This window comes from Bubalus bubalis, chromosome 23 (assembly GCF_019923935.1).
Source record: "Bubalus bubalis isolate 160015118507 breed Murrah chromosome 23, NDDB_SH_1, whole genome shotgun sequence".
NCBI classification, from domain to species: Eukaryota; Metazoa; Chordata; class Mammalia; order Artiodactyla; family Bovidae; genus Bubalus; species Bubalus bubalis.
Genome location: NC_059179.1, coordinates 24,422,777 through 24,439,096, shown reverse-complemented (window position 1 = coordinate 24,439,096; position 16,320 = coordinate 24,422,777). Strand labels below are relative to the sequence as shown.

At 53.0% G+C, this 16,320-nt stretch overlaps 1 protein-coding gene and 1 long non-coding RNA gene across 7 annotated transcripts in view; both read left to right on the top strand.

Annotated features, from left to right (window-relative positions):
- SH3PXD2A (SH3 and PX domains 2A) overlaps window positions 1-16,320 on the top strand; it is a 247,911-nt gene that overhangs the window by 160,090 nt on the left and 71,501 nt on the right. For 5 of the 6 annotated variants that reach the window (XM_006067746.4, XM_006067744.4, XM_006067745.4 and 2 more), the window contains one exon: window positions 909-937. In XM_006067746.4, coding sequence (XP_006067808.1) covers window positions 909-937 — 29 coding nt within the window. Of the gene's footprint in view, window positions 1-864; window positions 938-16,320 lie in introns of those variants that run through there. The other variant, XM_044935073.2, reaches the window with a different exon arrangement.
- LOC123331355 lies at window positions 7,266-12,878 on the top strand. The gene is made up of 2 exons (XR_006547936.2): window positions 7,266-12,324; window positions 12,736-12,878. It is a non-coding gene; the product is annotated as an uncharacterized LOC123331355 (long non-coding RNA).

Here is a 16,320-nt window from a genome sequence, read left to right as displayed (position 1 = left end):
AGGAAATGGCAACCTGCTCCAGTATTCTTGCCTGGTAAATTCCATGAACAGAGGAGCCTGGCAGGCTACAGTCTGTTACATACTTCTGGTCCTCCAGCAGTTATTTCTAGCAACAGGATTTGAACCCAGTGCTCACTGGAAGTTTAGCCACCATACCTGGCAGTATGCTCTGCCTACCCCCTATTGAATCCCCCAGTTCCCAGCCTGAGCCTTTCATTTCAGCATTAAGCCTACAGTCCCTATTCATCCATCACCACTGCCTGGCCAAGGGGCGCAGTTGGAGGGAACAAGGCACAGTGTGACCTCAGGGACCCATGGGTCTAGGGTGGGGGCGGACTTCCTTCAAAGGGTCACACAAATCTATAATTACAGCAGGGCCTGCAAGGGGAGGATGTCAGGCAAGACAGGTGAAGGAGGTAACATTTCGATCGTGACTTTAAAGGCTGAGTGGGCAAAGCACTGGGAGGGGAAGTTTGGCAGGGGTGGGGAGCGGGCTCCCGGTGCGCTGCAGGGCCTGGGTTCTAGCGACCACTCCCCGGGGCCTCAGTTTCCCTGTTAATGAACTGCTTGGAAACCTGCCTCGTCCTCCCCCATCGGAGTTCGGGGGAAGGTGCCTGCGAAAGGGCGCGAGTGGCCCACCGAGCCGGGGCCGGGCGGGGCGGGGCCGGGCGGGGGTGCGGACGGCCGGGCGGGGCGGGGCGGGCCGATCGCGGCCGGAGGGGTGGCAGAGCAGGCGGGGCCCCCGCGGGCTGGCGCGGCGCGCAGTGCGTGCGGCTGCGGAGCGCGCGGCTCGCCGGCAGCGGGAATCACATGAGCAGCGGCCCGCGAGTGCCCTGCAGCCGCAGCGCAGCAGTCTCGCGCCCCCGCACGACCCTAACCATGTCTCTGTGTTGTTGCTTCTTTTTCAGAGACTACGGCAGTTCCAAGAGGAAATCAGGTAAGGGAGCCTCCGGTCGTTCTTCCCTCCAACCTTCCCTCCCGCTTCGTGCACGCGCCGCTCTGACCCTGCGGGGGACTTTCTGAGGGCTTGTCCTCGCCCGCTTGCCCCGTGGTCCTGCTCCCTTTCTGTTGCCCCCATCCCCAGCTCCTGCCCCCTAAGACCTCTGGTACTCGCAACCCCTCCTCCCTCCGCGTCCCTCGGGTTCTCCCCGGTGCTGATGGGAGTGGGTGCATGGAGAGTGGGGGGCCTAAGCCCCCTAGATCCGCGCTACGTGTGCAGCCGGATCCTCCTCCTGGGGCTGCGGGGCCGACTGCTGGGCACTGCTGGGATTTCTCCCTGGGTCCTTACCGCGGTGCGGCAGCCACGGAAGGGTTAATAGACATGCTGGATTTTCCCCGTGAGAAGGTGAGATCCAGGAGCAGGGCGTTGGGGGGTGTGTGGTGGGGCGGGGATCGTGCCCGAGTGACTGTGAGTTTCTAACGCCTGAGGAGCAGCCTTGCCCCTCCTCCCTGGACTGTGAGCGCCTGGTCCACGCTGCGGGCGTGGGGGCTCTGCGCGGTGGCCCTCGGAGACCGGGTGGTAGGGCACTGACCTGCCCCGGCATTGGCACGGCAGGTGCCAGGGCTCACCCCGAGTTTGCCAAGAAGGTGGAGACAGGGAGCTGCGGAGCAAGTCCTTGGATGCTGTGTGCTGGGCGCTGCCCTCTGGGGTCAGGATTCTCGCAGGGGGGTGGGGGGAGGAACTGGGCCAATACCTGCAAGTGGGCAGGGTGCAGTGAATTGTGGGAGGGTGGTCCCTTGTATTTAGGGATGAGTGTGTACTGGGAGTTGCCGGGTAGGGAAGGGATTGGAACGATCTGTGTTATTCCTACTTATGGGGGTGGTGAGTTGTGGGGGTGGACAGCCGAGGGGGGCGGTTCTGGCCCCTGGGGTGTGAGAAGTGTGGAAGAATCCATGGCTCACATTAGCGGCTCACCTTGTGGGCAGGTACTTGTGTCTAGGTGCTTTGACCCCTGGATCAGTAGAGGAACATGCCTGTGTGTGAAAGATGGGCTGTGAATCGGGGTAGCTGTGATTGCATGGTGTGTTTCTGTGTGGCTTCCTATGGTTTGTGTGTATCCGTGTTTGCTTATATGTTAAGTGGGATGAGGAAAGATGTGTCCTGTATAGGGGGCATGTGTATGTGTGGGGGTCGTGTGTGTTCACGTGGGATTTCATAGTTGTGTGCTCTTGAGGATGTTTACTTGTTTAGGTGTGTGTGCCAGTGTGTTGGCACGTATCCATTTGTGGGTTGGCGTGTGTGCTTGTGTCCAGCTGTGGGATGAGACACATGCACACACATGCCTGTCACATGGGCAGGGGTGTTTCAGGTGTGCACACCGCTGTACTGCGGGGCATTTCCTCCGTGAACAGGAGGCTGAGGCTGCCTCATAAACTGCAGCGTCTTCTCACCGGTCCCTTGTAGCCAGAGCCCCAAGTGGGGGAACTGGGAAGGAGGGGCAAGCCTGGGAGTAGTGCTAGTGGTGAAGAACCCACCTCCCAATGCAGGAGACTTAAGAGACGCTGGTTCGATCCCTAAGTTAGGAAGATCCTCTGGAGGAGGGCATGGCAACCCATTCCAGTATTCATGCCTGGAGAATCCCATGGACAGAGAAGGCTGGAGGGCTAATGGTCCATAGGGTCTCAAAGAGTTGGACATGACCAAAGTGACTTAGCACACAGGTACATCCCCTCCTCCCCAAGAAACTTGCCCCGAACCTCAGAGATGCAGTGACTGGTTGAGCCTGGGCTGAGATTCTGGCACCAGTTTCATGACCTCTCTGCCTCAGTTTCCTCATTCCTTAAAAAAACAGGGATATAGATGCTCTCTGTCTCACATGTAGAAGATTCAAGAAGTTAATGCAGAAAAGTCCCTAGGAGACAGTAACTGCTGGAGAAGCATGATTTATTGTCATCATCATCACTTTCTGAAGCCCTGGGACCCCCTGGTGAGTCCCTTCTCTACTCTCAGCCTCAGTTTCCTCCTCTGTAGAGTTGTGGACTGGCCCAGATAACCTACCAGCCCTCAATCTCTGAGCCTCAGAGTCTGTGCTGCTTCCTAAGCAAGGCAGGGCCCCACCCAGGGAAAGCTTCCCCGGTTTCTCTGCCTTCCACTCTCAGGCCAGGAAAAGGATGGATGGAGAAATTTAATTTATGCTGCTGTGCTTATGATAATGGCCACTTACTGTCATGGTTAAAAGAGTCAGCTCTGGAGCCAGACGGCAGGAGTTTAGAGTCTGGCTCTTCAGACCTTGGGCGTTCCTCCTACCCTCTCTGTGCCTGTCTTCCCTTCTGTAAACTAGGGATACTATTCTTACCACCTTGTAGAGTTAATTTTCTGTGTCAACCTGACTGGGCTGCAGTGCCCAGATATTTTGTCAAGCATTATTCTGGATGTTTCTGTGAAGATGTTTTTTGAATTAGATTAACTTTTAAATCAGTGGACCTTGAGTAAAGCAGATTACCCTCCCTAATGTGGGTTGGTCTCATCCATCAGTTGAAGGCCTTAAGGGAAAGACCAACCTCCCCCAAGCAAGAAGGAATTCTGCCAGCACCTTTGGACTTGAACTGCAGCTCTTCCTTGAGTCTCCAGCCTATATGCATACCCCCAGCAGACTGTGGGCTCATCAAGGCCCCACAGTCACATGAGCCAATTCCTCCCTCTCTTCTTTCTCTCTCTGTCAATATTCTGTTTTATTTATCTGGAGAATCCTGACTAATACACAGCTCATGGTTATAATGAAAATTACATAAACTTCTATATATATAAGTCTGCCTGGAACACTGCCTGCACCCTGGACAGTTCTCCTGAAGTGCTAGCTACTGTTATTATTTAGTGAGCATCTAGTGTGTACTGGAGGACTTCCCTGGTGGCTCAGACGGTAAAGTGTCTGCCTACAATGCGGGAGACCCAGGTTCGATCCCTGGGTCAGGAAGATCCTCTGGCAAAGGCAATGGCACCCTGCTCCAGTACTCTTGCCTGGAAAATCCCATGGATGGAGGAGTGTGGTAGGCTACAGTCCATGGGGTCGCAAAGAGTCAGACACGACTGAGCAACTTCACTTTCACTATGTACTGGCTACTTTATATTATCTATTTCTTCGTTTCCTACTCAGAGCCACGTTGCATGGTGGCTCATGGGATTCCCATTTCACAAATGAGAAGCTACGTCTCCAAGGGTGGCTGCCTGGAGTCTGTGGCAAAGTGGGGGTCTGAGTTCATATTTGGAGTTTCACTCTGCTCTGTGATGAAGCTCACGAAGCTTCCCAGGGTGACTCCAGTCAGGGATGTTTGTGTAAAGAACACAAACGCTTGTTTCCTGGCCATCTCTCGTCACACTGTAGTCCCCAAAGCCCCGGCTCATCCTTGGAGGATCTCCTGGAGGGATCTCCTGTGGAGCACAGAGCCAGGACTACCACGCAGACCTGGGGAGGGTGGAGTGCACAGGAAGAAAGTGCTCAGACAGAGGGAAGCCTCACAGAGGAGGCAGGACTGGAGACTTTGATACCCAGAAGACAGTGTAGCCTCAAATTTATCTCTGCTCCTTCCCTCCATGGAACCTGCTCCTTCTCGCATCTTCCTCCTCCCACCACCCACCCTGTTGCTCAAGCCCAGCATCAAGAAGTCATCCCTGACTCCTCCCCTCCTCTCACCTGCCCACCTGCCCTCCACACCCATCCCCTTGTCCCACTTCCACCATCACATCTGTTAGAAGCCCCCTTCATCCCTCAGAGGACCTCAGCTTCCCCCTCAGCCTGTCTGCTCCCACTGTTGCCTCTCCACACTTTTCTCCACGCCACACAGTGAACTCCTCCAAACATGGGACATATAATGTGCCTTTCTTGGCAAAACTCTATTAGTCTTTGCCCTGCTTCATTCCGTATTCCAAGGCCAAATTTGCCTGTTACCCCAGGTGTTTCTTGACTTCCTACTTTTGCACTCCAGTCCCCTATAATGAAAAGGACATCTTTTTGGGGCGTTAGTTCTAAAAGGTCTTGTAGGTCTTCATAGAACCGTCCAACTTCAGCTTCTTCAGCGTTACTGGTTGGGGCATAGACTTGGATTACTGTGATACTGAATGGTTTGCCTTGGAAACGAGCAGAGATCATTCTGTCGTTTTTGAGACTGCATCCAAGCACTGCATTTCGGACTCTTGTTGACCATGATGGCTACTCCATTTCTTCTAAGGGATTCCTGCCCGCAGTAGTAGATATAATGGTCATCTGAGTTAAATTCACCCATTGCAGTCCATTTTAGTGTGGCTCAGATCATGAACTCCTTATTGCCAAATTCAGACCTAAATTGAAGAAAGTAGGGAAAACCACTAGACCATTCAGGTATGACCTAAATCAAATCCCTTATGATTATACAGTGGAAGTGAGAAATAGATTTAAGGGCCTAGATCTGATAGATAGAGTGCCTGATGAACTATGGACTGAGGTTTGTGACATTGTACAGGAGACAGGGATCAAGACCATCCCCGTGGAAAAGAAATGCAAAAAAGCAAAATGGCTGTCTGGGGAGGCTTTACAAATAACTGTAAAAAGAAGAGAAGCAAAAAGCAAAGGAGAAAAGGAAAGATATAAGCATCTGAATGCAGAGTTCCCAAGAATAGCAAGAAGAGATAAGAAAGCCTTCCTCAGTGATCAATGTAAAGAAATAGAGGAAAACAACAGAATGGGAAAGACTAGAGATCTCTTCAAGAAAATTAAAGATACCAAGGGAACATTTCATGCAAAGATGGGCACAATAAAGGACAGAAATGGTATGGACCTAACAGAAGCAGAAGATATTAAGAAGAGGTGGCAAGAATACACAGAAGAACTGTACAAAAAAGATCTTCACGACCCAGATGATCATGATGGTGTGATCACTCACCTAGAGCCAGACATCCTGGAATGTGAAGTCAAGTGGGCCTTAGAAAGCATCACTACGAACAAAGCTAGTGGAGGTGATGGAATTCCAGTTGAGCTATTTCAAATCCTGAAAGATGATGCTGTAAAAGTGCTGCACTCAATATGCCAGCAAATCTGGAAAACTCAGCAGTGGCCACAGGACTGGAAAAGATCAGTTTTCATTCCAATCCCAAAGAAAGGCAATACCAAAAAATGCTCAAACTACGGCACAATTGCACTCATCTCACACGCTAGTAAAGTAATGCTCAAAATTCTCCAAGCCAGGCTTCAGCAGTACGTGAACCTTGAACTTCCAGATGTTCAAGCTGGTTTTAGAAAAGGCAGAGGAACCAGAGATCAAATTGCCAACATCCGCTGGATCATGGAAAAAGCAAGAGAGTTCCAGACAAACATCTATTTCTGCTTTATTGACTATGTCAAAGCCTTTGACTGTGTAGATCACAATAAACTGTGGAAAATTCTGAAAGAGATGGGAATACCAGACCACCTGACCTGCCTCTTGAGAAATCTGTATGCAGGTCAGGAAGCAACAGTTAGAACTGGACATGGAACAACAGACTGGTTCCAAATAGGAAAAGGAGTCCTTCAAGGCTGTATATAGTCACCCTGCTTATTTACCTTCTATGAGAGTACATCATGAGAAACGCTGGGCTGGAGGAAGCACAAGCTGGAATCAAGATTGCTGGGAGAAATATCAATAACCTCAGATATGCAGATGACACCACCCTTATGGCAGAAAGTGAAGAGGAACTAAAAAGCCTCTTGATGAAAGTGAAAGTGGAGAGTGTAAAAGTTGGCTTAAAGCTCCACATTCAGAAAACAAAGATCATGGCATCCAGTCCCATCTCTTCATGGGAAATAGATGGGGAAACAGTGGAAACAGTGTCAGACTTTTATTTTTCTGGGCTCCAAAATCACTGCAGATGGTGATTGCAGACATGAAATTAAAAGACGCCTACTCCTTGGAAGGAAAGTTATGACCAACCTAGATAGCGTATTCAAAAGCAGAGACATTACTTTGCCAACAAAGGTCCGTCCAGTCAAGGCTATGGTTTTTCCTGTGGTCATGTATGGATGTGAGAGTTGGGCTGTGAAGAAAGCTGAGCGCCGAAGAATTGATGCTTCTGAACTGCGGTGTTGGAGAAGACTCTTGAGAGTCCCTTGGACTGCAAGGAGATCCAGCCAGTCCATTCTAAAGGAGATCAGTCCTGGCTATTCTTTGGAAGGAATGATGCTAAAGCTGAAACTCCAGTACTTTGGCCACCTCATGCGAAGAGTTGACCCATTGGAAAAGACTCTGATGCTGGGAGGGATTGGGGGCAGGAGAAGAAGGGGACAACAGAGGATGAGATGGCTGGATGGCATCACTGACTTGATGGACATGAGTTTGGGTAGACTCCGGGAGTTGGTGATAGACAGGGAGGCCTGGCGTGCTGCAATTCATGGGGTTGCAAAGAGTCGGACACGACTGAGCAACTGAACTGAACTGAATGTGCCTTTCTGCTTAAATTCCAAGGATTTTCCACCCACCCAGAAAAACCCCTGATCCCAGACAGCAGTGTGTGCTCTGGCCCCTGCCTACCATCCCACCCTGGGCTCTACCCTCGCCCCTGCCCCCTCTTTCCCATCCCAGCACTCTCATGCCCGTCACCTTCCATTCGTGAAACACAGCAGGCTCATTCTCTTCACATGGTAATTGCATTTGCTGTTCCCCCTGGCCTTAATGCTGTTCCTTGTTCTTCCATGTGGCTGGCTCCTTAAGATTTCTGCTCAGAGAAGCTGCCCCATCCTCCACTATCTAGCTGCCCCCCTCAGGTCACCCTGCTTCTTCCCTGCATGTCACTGACCACACTCATTACCTTGTGGGTTTTCTTGTGTTACCTGTGTCCCACCACCTTGAAAGCAGAGACCTTGCGCAGGGCCCGCACAGGTAGCAGGAACCCCTGGTGCTGGTTGAATGGCAGCACCATTCAAGAAGAAGGCCTGGGCGTGTAAATGACACTGCAGGTCAGGAAGGAGAGTTGCTGCGGCCTCAAGTCAGGGATGTTGTCTGGAAAGAGAAGGAGTTTTGGTGATTAGGGGCAGATAGCCGGGGCTTTGCCAAGTCAAGACACAGCACTTGCACACAGGTTGGGGAGCAGGACCCAGCACAGCTTGTTTGGAGACCAGCTATCGCAGCTGCCCTTATTGAGCACCAGCTGTATGCCGGTAGTGTTGAGGTGACTGGAATGTGCCTTTCTGCCCTCAAGGGGTTTGCAGTCCACTCTAGTGATGAACTGTGCAGACAACAATGTACTGTTGGACAGGGAAGCAAGGAAGTGGCATGGTTACCCAAGGAAGAGCCATCCAGGCCAAGGGCACAACCAGTGCAAAGGCCCAGAGGTAGGAGCGTGCTGGTCTGCCTGCTCAAAGCATGGCCAGGAGGCCTGTGGCTGGGGGGGAGTGGAGGGGAGGTCAAGGTGTTAGTGGGGAGAGCAGAGATGTGGGAGTGGGGCAGCAGCTCAGACCGCGTCAGACCTTCTAAGGGTTTCGGCCTTCACGGTGAGAGAGATGAAGAGCCACTGAGGAGTTCTGAGGAGAGGGGACATGATCTGCCTTAGCTCTTGGAACAGTTTTTTGTGACCAGTGAGTAGAGATGGCCAAGGAGGGGAGACCAGCAATGAGGGGGCCAGGACAGCAGTGGAGGATGGCATGGGCCGTGGGGTAGCTTATGCCAGATTGCCTGGGTCCCATTCGCAGCCCCGTGACCTTGGGCAGATCTCCACCAGAGCTCCATGCCCTCACCTCTTCTGTTGTATTGGCTGGATTCAGCTGGAGAAGCCAGACCCATAGGAGCCACTGTGTATTACATTTCATGCAAGGAACTGGCTTATGCAATTGTGGGCCAGTCAGGCAAGTCCAAAACCCAAGAGCAGGCTGGGGTTGCAGTCCACAGGTGAAATTTCTTCTGCAGTAACACCTCAGCTCTGCCCATTAAAGCATTTCAGCTGAGGGACCCAGGGCCCCTCAGAGTATCAAGTGTAACATCTGTGAAAGCCGGCTAATGTTGAACCTGATCACCCCTGCATAATACCTCCTGAGCCATTCCTGCATGAGTGTGTGGTTGGATAACTGGGGATCGTAGCCTAGCCCGAGTGATGGGCACGCCCTTGAAAATGGAGTAGCGGCCACCTGCAGGAACGTGCAGAAGGTTCGAGGGTGTGATGCAGTTAGAGGGCTTTGTGCCGTGCCCAGCAGTAGGCTGGGCCAGTCGGTGATTGGCCTCCCCCAGGTGAGCACTGCTGCAGGAGAGCCCCATCACCCAACCTCCTCCACCCTCCCCCTCCCCCCCCACACCTGAGAGCAGGGCGTTCTCTTCAGACCTGAAAAGATGGACTGAGGCCCCAACCCTTCTAGTAGGTTGCATGGCTCCAGTTCCGGTGGCTAGGAAGTTCCACCAGGGGGCGCAGGCGTCCATGGATCCTCTGGGATCATCCTGGCCCTGGGATTGTGTCTGAGGCCGCATCCCACCCCAGAGTCCTGTGATGAGCTGCTGCTCATTTAAATGCAAATGAGGTTGCTCAAGTGTATTGCAAGTTTGTTCTTTTAGGTCAGTGTTGATGCTCCTCGTGAAATCCTGTTTACTTTATGCTTTTCCTTGGAACCTTGGCAAGCTCACCCAGCTTCCATTTTAGTACCACACAGGTTGCATCACTGGATGGAGTTCACGAGATCAGTATTACTGTAGTATGATGACAGAGAAGTGTGTCACCTGGACTTCAGAATTTCTGTTTTGGTGTCAGACGGGGTCTGAGCTCCTGCTCTGCCACGTGTTGGCTCTGTGACTGGCAAGCTGCTTGACCTCCGACCTCATGCCTCCATATGGAAAATGGGGGTAAAAATAGTGCCTGCCTCTATGAATGGTAAGGATTGAACTAGCAGGGGGTGGCGCATAGCATGCTCCCAATGATAGCAGCCGCCATGGTTGTTCTTTTAATTATTGATAGGTTCAGAAAGGAAGGGGACTTGAGAGTTAAAAAGAACTGGCTTGAAGCATAATTTTCATTCTGTGAGCCAAGGCCCTGGCCTCATAGGAGACAGAATCTAGTCTCAGAATATTCTGTAGAGTTAAGACAGGCTCTGGAGCCGGAACACCTAGTTTTGTGTCCCAGCTCTGCCAGCCACGTGGTCTTGGGCAAGTCCTAACTTCCCTGTGCCTCAGTTTGCTCATCTATGAAATGAGTATAATGAAAGCACTTCAACAGGTCGTCTGAGGCTTGGATAGGAGTTAATACATGGGAAGTGACTGGTGCAAGAGACACCAAGGGTTAAGCCATTTCTGAGTAGAAGCAGCTCTTAAACAGGAGGGACTACTGACTTTGGCATTTACGTCCTGCAGGAGAGACTCCTTTCAGAGGGGGAAGGCTGTGTGTGCACCATCTCATGGTTGCCAGCCAGCCTCCTGATAACCTGGGCAGGTGGTCTTATCCCCCTTTTATAGGCCAGGGGAGGTAGGTCCAGGTCACCAAGGTCACCTAGCCAAGTAGACAGGATTCAAATCTGGTTCTTCCGATTCAAACCTCTTTCCACTGAAGTCCGTTCCTTCCTGAGACCTGAGGAATCCAGAGAGAGCAGGACTGGGCTCCGGAGACCTCTGGCAGGAGTTCCACAGACTGGGAGAGGGCCTGCCCCAAGAGAGCTCCCAACCCCACTGCGGTATCTATAGAGGGAACCCATTGGGCACAAGAGATTCTTCTTGAGGTAAAGGGTCCCTTTGCAGGCTGTGACTAGTATCACTTCATTTCTCTTTGTATGAATTTGGTCTTTAATAAGGAGAAGGAAATGGCACCCCACTCCAGTACTCTTGCCTGAAAAATCCCATGGATGGAGGAGACTGGTAGGCTACAGTCCATGGGGTCGCAAAGAGTCGGACACGACTGAGCGACTTCACTTTCATGGTGTATTTGGCTTAAAGCAAAACCTGCCTGTAGGTTCTGACTACTATAAAAAGGTAGTCTGCCCTCCTTTGACAGAGGAAGTGACTAAGAGAGGGGCCACTGCCTTCCCAAGGGGAGGGGCAGGCAGAACCTGGCTTCCTGCTCATGGCACTCCCACCAAATCCTGGAATGAGGCAGGGGTGTGAGGAGGGCCAGGGTGAAGCAGAGAAAGCAGGTCTGTAAAAGCCTCTGGTGCCTCGTCTTCCCCTGGGACAAATGTACCCCCAGCCCACCCCAGGACGCAGAGTAGGGCCAGCCTCTCTCAGACCCCGGCCGGCCCTGCTTACCAGCCACAGACGGAGAGGGGCAGAGACAAAGCAGATGACTGCAGCTTTCAGTCCTCCCCTGGAGGCTTTCATTTCTTTTAAGTGATTACTGGTTCCTGGCCTCATGGAGGTCACAGCTCAACTGAGAAAGCAGGATGTGCTGGGGATTCATTGATGAATGAGGGCCAGGATGGGCTGTGATGTATGGGAGTCAAACAGAAGGGGCTGAGGTGGGTGGGGGGGGGCACCAGCCAAGAAGGGAGGGGCTGGAGATGCTTGCTGGAGGATGGAAGGGGTGGGTATGAGCAGAGAGGGGGCCAGACACTCCTGGTAGAAGAGCTCGGTCTGAGCAAGGACTCTGGGTCTGGGATGTGTTTGAAAGTTTGAGGGAAGAAGAGGTTGTCTAGCCTGGCAGACATGAAGGGCTAGGAAGAGGGGGAGGGCAGGAGATGCGTCTGGAAAGGAAACCTGGGAGAGTGTATCAGCAAGCCTTTTCCAAAGCTTTCTTTTCTGCCCAAGCCATCAACCCTCAGGGAGAAAGGCCCAGGCTGCTTGGAGAACACGGCCAAGACATTCCTGGCACCCTCCGACGGCCTGTTCCAAGAGTGAACGTGTCTCGTGAAGGCATTGCCTTCTGGCGCATCTCACCCGGGCTGGTGTTTTTAAATAATTTTTATTTGTGTGGCTCTGGGTCCCCAGCCTGATGTCACCCCTGGAGTTCAAAGCCAACTAATTGGGAATGAAGGAGGCTGATTGGTTTGGCAGTTCCACCGCCAGCCTATGTGGCAGTGATGATGGAGAAAGTGTGTGTCTGGCCATAGGCAGTGTGGTCCCACTGCCCTACTGGCCTGGACACACGGAGCAGGGGTGGGGGAGGGGAGGGCTCCCCGAATCCTGGGAGTACATATCTCACACCTGGGAAGTGAGGCAACTCGAGGGTGGGTAGCCTTGATCCCCTCCATCCTGCTTGCTCAGCTTCTTTCTGGACCTCGGGCCTGTCAGCTGACCTCTCCTGCTGGGGTGATGGGAAGATGGTCTGGAAGGGGACAGCATGTGCTAAGGCCCAGGGGTGCGCTGAGAGTCCTGAGCCTGCTTGTTGAAGCACAGATCCTCAGACCCAGATCTACCAAACAAGCAGCTCTAGGGATGGCACCCAGAAACACCAGCCAGCTTTGATGGGCTCCCCAGGTATACCCTGATATCCAGGCTGGGTTCAATTTGGGATGGGTCATCCATATGGGTTGATGGCCATATTCAGGGTAGGCAGAGAGTGAGGGGGCAGAAAGCTTGGACCCCCAGGGTGGACTGTGACTCAATGGGGCTGCTCCTGGAGGGTGCATTTGGCCATGTCCCTGGGGTGAGGGGTGGGGGCAGTTATGAGGACAGCTTTGTTTCCACAAGGTCTTCTTCTTCAGGAGAAGAGACGCCTACATTGTGGTCCAGCAAATCCCTGCTTGGGCTTTTTGGTTTATAAACATGTGACAAAAGAGGCAACATTTCCAGTAACGACAAAGCCAGTGGAAAAACAAAGATTCGGGGGAAATGTGCATTACTTATTGTGTTAGCACCTTTTTCTGATCTGAACTTTACTTTGTTTAGAAACAGAAATGTGGCGTGTGTAACTCAGTTGGCTCGTGACATTTTTATAATTGGTCAGTCCTGAAATGTGGCGGCAAAGAAAAATTTTCCAGCGTTTCAGCGAAACTTAGACTTTTGCGAGGAAAAAAAGTGTTTTTCCCCAACTCTCTCTGCTTTGCCCCCTGGATCTTGTCATCGACACATGTGACCCAAGCAGCTGGTAAGAAGATGGATTTTGTTAGCATTAGAACTGGATTCTTGTACCAGGAAAACCGAGCCATGTCAAAAATTCCCTTCACTTCCCCGTGCTCATCCTCTTCAAGATGCTTCCTCCTGATGTTGCATTTGGCTAGTGGATACAGTGGTGTAGGAAAAGCCCCCCATAGGCGTCTGCCTTTCCTGTTATCCGGGGTCTCCCCCTTGGCCCTGGGCCACCTTAAGCTCCCTGAATGTTGGGTCAGTGTGTCAGGGTTGGGTACATAACTGTTCCAGGCAGCAGGGTGAAGTCCTTGCAAAGCTGTGATGACAGCTAGTGACAAGAAGCCAAATTAAGACTGTCTCCGTTGGCATCAGCTCCCCTGGGGAGACCTTGCAAACAGGGCAGATTTTAACATCCTTTGTCCCGGATCTGTCCGGGTCAGGCAGTTTCTCCTTGCCTGCCTCCTGGTCCGCATGGCCTGGCCACACACCATCCCTGCCTGGAGCCCAGTGGCTCTGAGAGCCCTCTGTCAGTTCATCCCTGGCATTTGGTCACAGGGTTCTGAGTAAGAGGGCCCCTTCCTCAACTTCTTCAGTGACCTCGGTTGCCCTCTCTGCTCTAAGCCCAGGGCTCCCCCGACACTCATGGCGGCTCTCCCAGAGGTGGGGGTGGGGGAACCCTCAAGGGCTAGCTAGATTGATAAGAAGTGAGTTTCCCGATGGATGCTGGTATTAGACTCCCTAGGATTAGGTGTTCCTGCCAGACCTAGAGCTGACTCCCTGGCACTGGCTGTGGCTGTCATGTAAATTTTGTCCAGTGAACATCTCAGGATCCCCTCTGTGCCAGGCTCTGTGGTCCAAGCCCAGGGATGTTGAGGTGGGCATCCTGAGGCCTGGGTCCTGGTTGGGTCTGGGAGATGGGAAAGTAAACAGCAGTTACGGTGTGATGTCCGAGTGCTACGATGGGAGGCGGGGTGATGGAGGGAGCCTCCCCCAGGGAGGCATAGATCTGCTTGGGGGTGGGGTGCTGAGTGAGGCCTTCCACCCCTGGTTCCCTGAGGTTTTCAATGAGTCAGCCCGGAGGAGAGGGAGAGCAGCCTGCAGAGGCATCTGGGCAGGCTCAGCATTGGCTGTGAGAGCGTGCCACGTCCTCGCCACTGGACTGGGGTGCGTCCTCTGTGTCCCCCGATACCTTCTGGGTGGTGCTATTTCAGAGATACCACTGCAGCTGGTCACTCATTCACTAAAGTTGTTGAAGCTTTAAAAGTTCTGATTTATAAAATAATACATGTGCCTAAGTTGGAGAGAACGTGCCCCAAAGACCAAAGGCCCCCTCTGACCTGTTCCTTATTATTAGGAGGACTGTGGCTTCCAGTGGTCTCCTGGGGGCTACGTGCCCCATTTCCATACGATTCCAGGGCCACAACCCACCCAGCCAGGGGCCCAGCACTAGGAAGGGCTCATTAAATCCCTGACTGACAGACGGGTCTCTGGTGGGGAGGGAATCTTCATCTACTGGGTCTCCCTCGCAGCTGACGGTTGACCAGGATTGACAGGGACAAAGAAAGAGCAGCCCTTTCCAGTCACAGGTGAAGACCAGGGGGACCCTGAGAAGTGGCCCCACCTTCCCACACTTGCGTAGTGAGCCATGCCAGGGCTTTCTGAGCACTGGTCTCCTCCCTGGCTTTCCCTTGGAGTCCCAGAGCTGTGATGCCAAAGAGTTAACTTCATGCTCCCCCAGAGAGCTTGCACACTCCTGACCCTCCCAGCTGCGGCCTCCTGGGCATAGCTCAGTCACGTGAGAGCCAGATGTGGGGATTTCCCAAACTATGTGTGTGTGCGTGTGTGTGTGTGTGTGTGAGAAAGAGAAAGCATGCATGCATTCGTGTGCACACACATAGCCTTCTCTGTTTACGTGGCATCTGAAAGCTCAAGGGGTTGGTCCAGACCCACGCAGAGCAGGAGCGGGATGGGGGTGAGGAGAGGCCTAAGGCTGCAGGCACACACCCTGGGAGGCTGTGGCGAGCTCTGCTGAGCCCTGCTCCCACCAGACATCATAGATAAGCCAGTTGTTTTTGCTCAGACTCCCATTTCCTGCAACATCCATCTTGCCATAGACCATATTGCTCATGGACAATTTTTTTAAATCTCTTTGAAGGGCTTTACAGCAGATGCTGGAAGCCTGCAGCTTCCAGGGGTGTTCTGCCGGGCTTGGGGGCCTGCCCGTGAGTTACCTTGTGCGGCACCAACTAGGCTCGGGGTCTTTCCCAGCCTGAGGATGCCTGTATGTGTCTCGGGCCACCCCAGCCAAAACCTAGGCTAGAGGGAGTGCAGGGCCCTGGGGATCAAAAAGGCCCTGGAGCAGTGAGGTCAGCCAGACCTCACTTTCCCCACGAAACCTTGAGGAGTGAGTGCACTGAGTAGACGTCCTTCCATCAGCCACTGGGGACTTGCTATGTACCGCCTGCTGTGTTCAGTGTGCCGTGAGGAGGCTGAGAGGGTTAAGACCCTGAAGGAACTTCAGATCTGGTTGGAGAGACTCGTAACAAATTTTGAAGAAGCACCTGCTCTTCCGATGCTTGATAGGACCACAGCGCTATCCAGACATTCCCCTGACAGTATCCAGCCAGATGTCACTGTGAGCCCTGCTCCAGAGGTGGGGTCCAGCAGATGCAAGGCCTCCAGGTCTCAGCCCCGCTGCATCATCCCCCTCCCCCCACCCCCAAGAATCCCCTCCCGGGGCCCTGCCTGCGGTGTCTGGCTCTAGCCTGTTCAATGGTCAGGTCCGGGCAGCCTGGGACAATAATGATTCACTTGAGTGGCAGCCTCAATCGTGCCAGGCAGGTGGCTGAGGGAGCCAAACAGGCTCCCCCAAATGTCTATGACCCCTGAAGCGGTCAGGAACACCTGGAAGAGTGTATTTGATTGTAAATATCTGTGCCCCATTCCTGAGGCTGGAGAGTCAATGTGTCGTAGCTGGGAGCCTCCAGCTGTGGCAAATGCTCATTAGACAGTTGGCAGTGGATTCATTGATAATCTGATGGCAGAAGTCCAGTCTGGAGAAAAGAAGGCATTGCATTTTTTGTGTGGCCCTGGGATGGTGTTGTCAGTCCTGGGTCCATTGCTGTCTATGCCACCTCTCCAGGCTCTTGTGGAGATGGAGCCAGGGGAGGGGCTGGACTGCGGGGCAGGGGCCTGGAGACCCAGCAGCCGCTCACTTCATCTCTGGGCCTCTGTTTCTGCTGTTGCTACTGCCTCATTCTCACCGGCTTTGGCCGGGGGAGCTGGTGGGTGGGAGAATTGGAGAGGGGATATCCTAGTAAGTGGGAGAAGACCACCAAGGCAGGCCACCCCAGGGAGAGAGGGCGTGGCTGGGATCCGGGAACTCTGAACAGTGTTGAGTTTGTG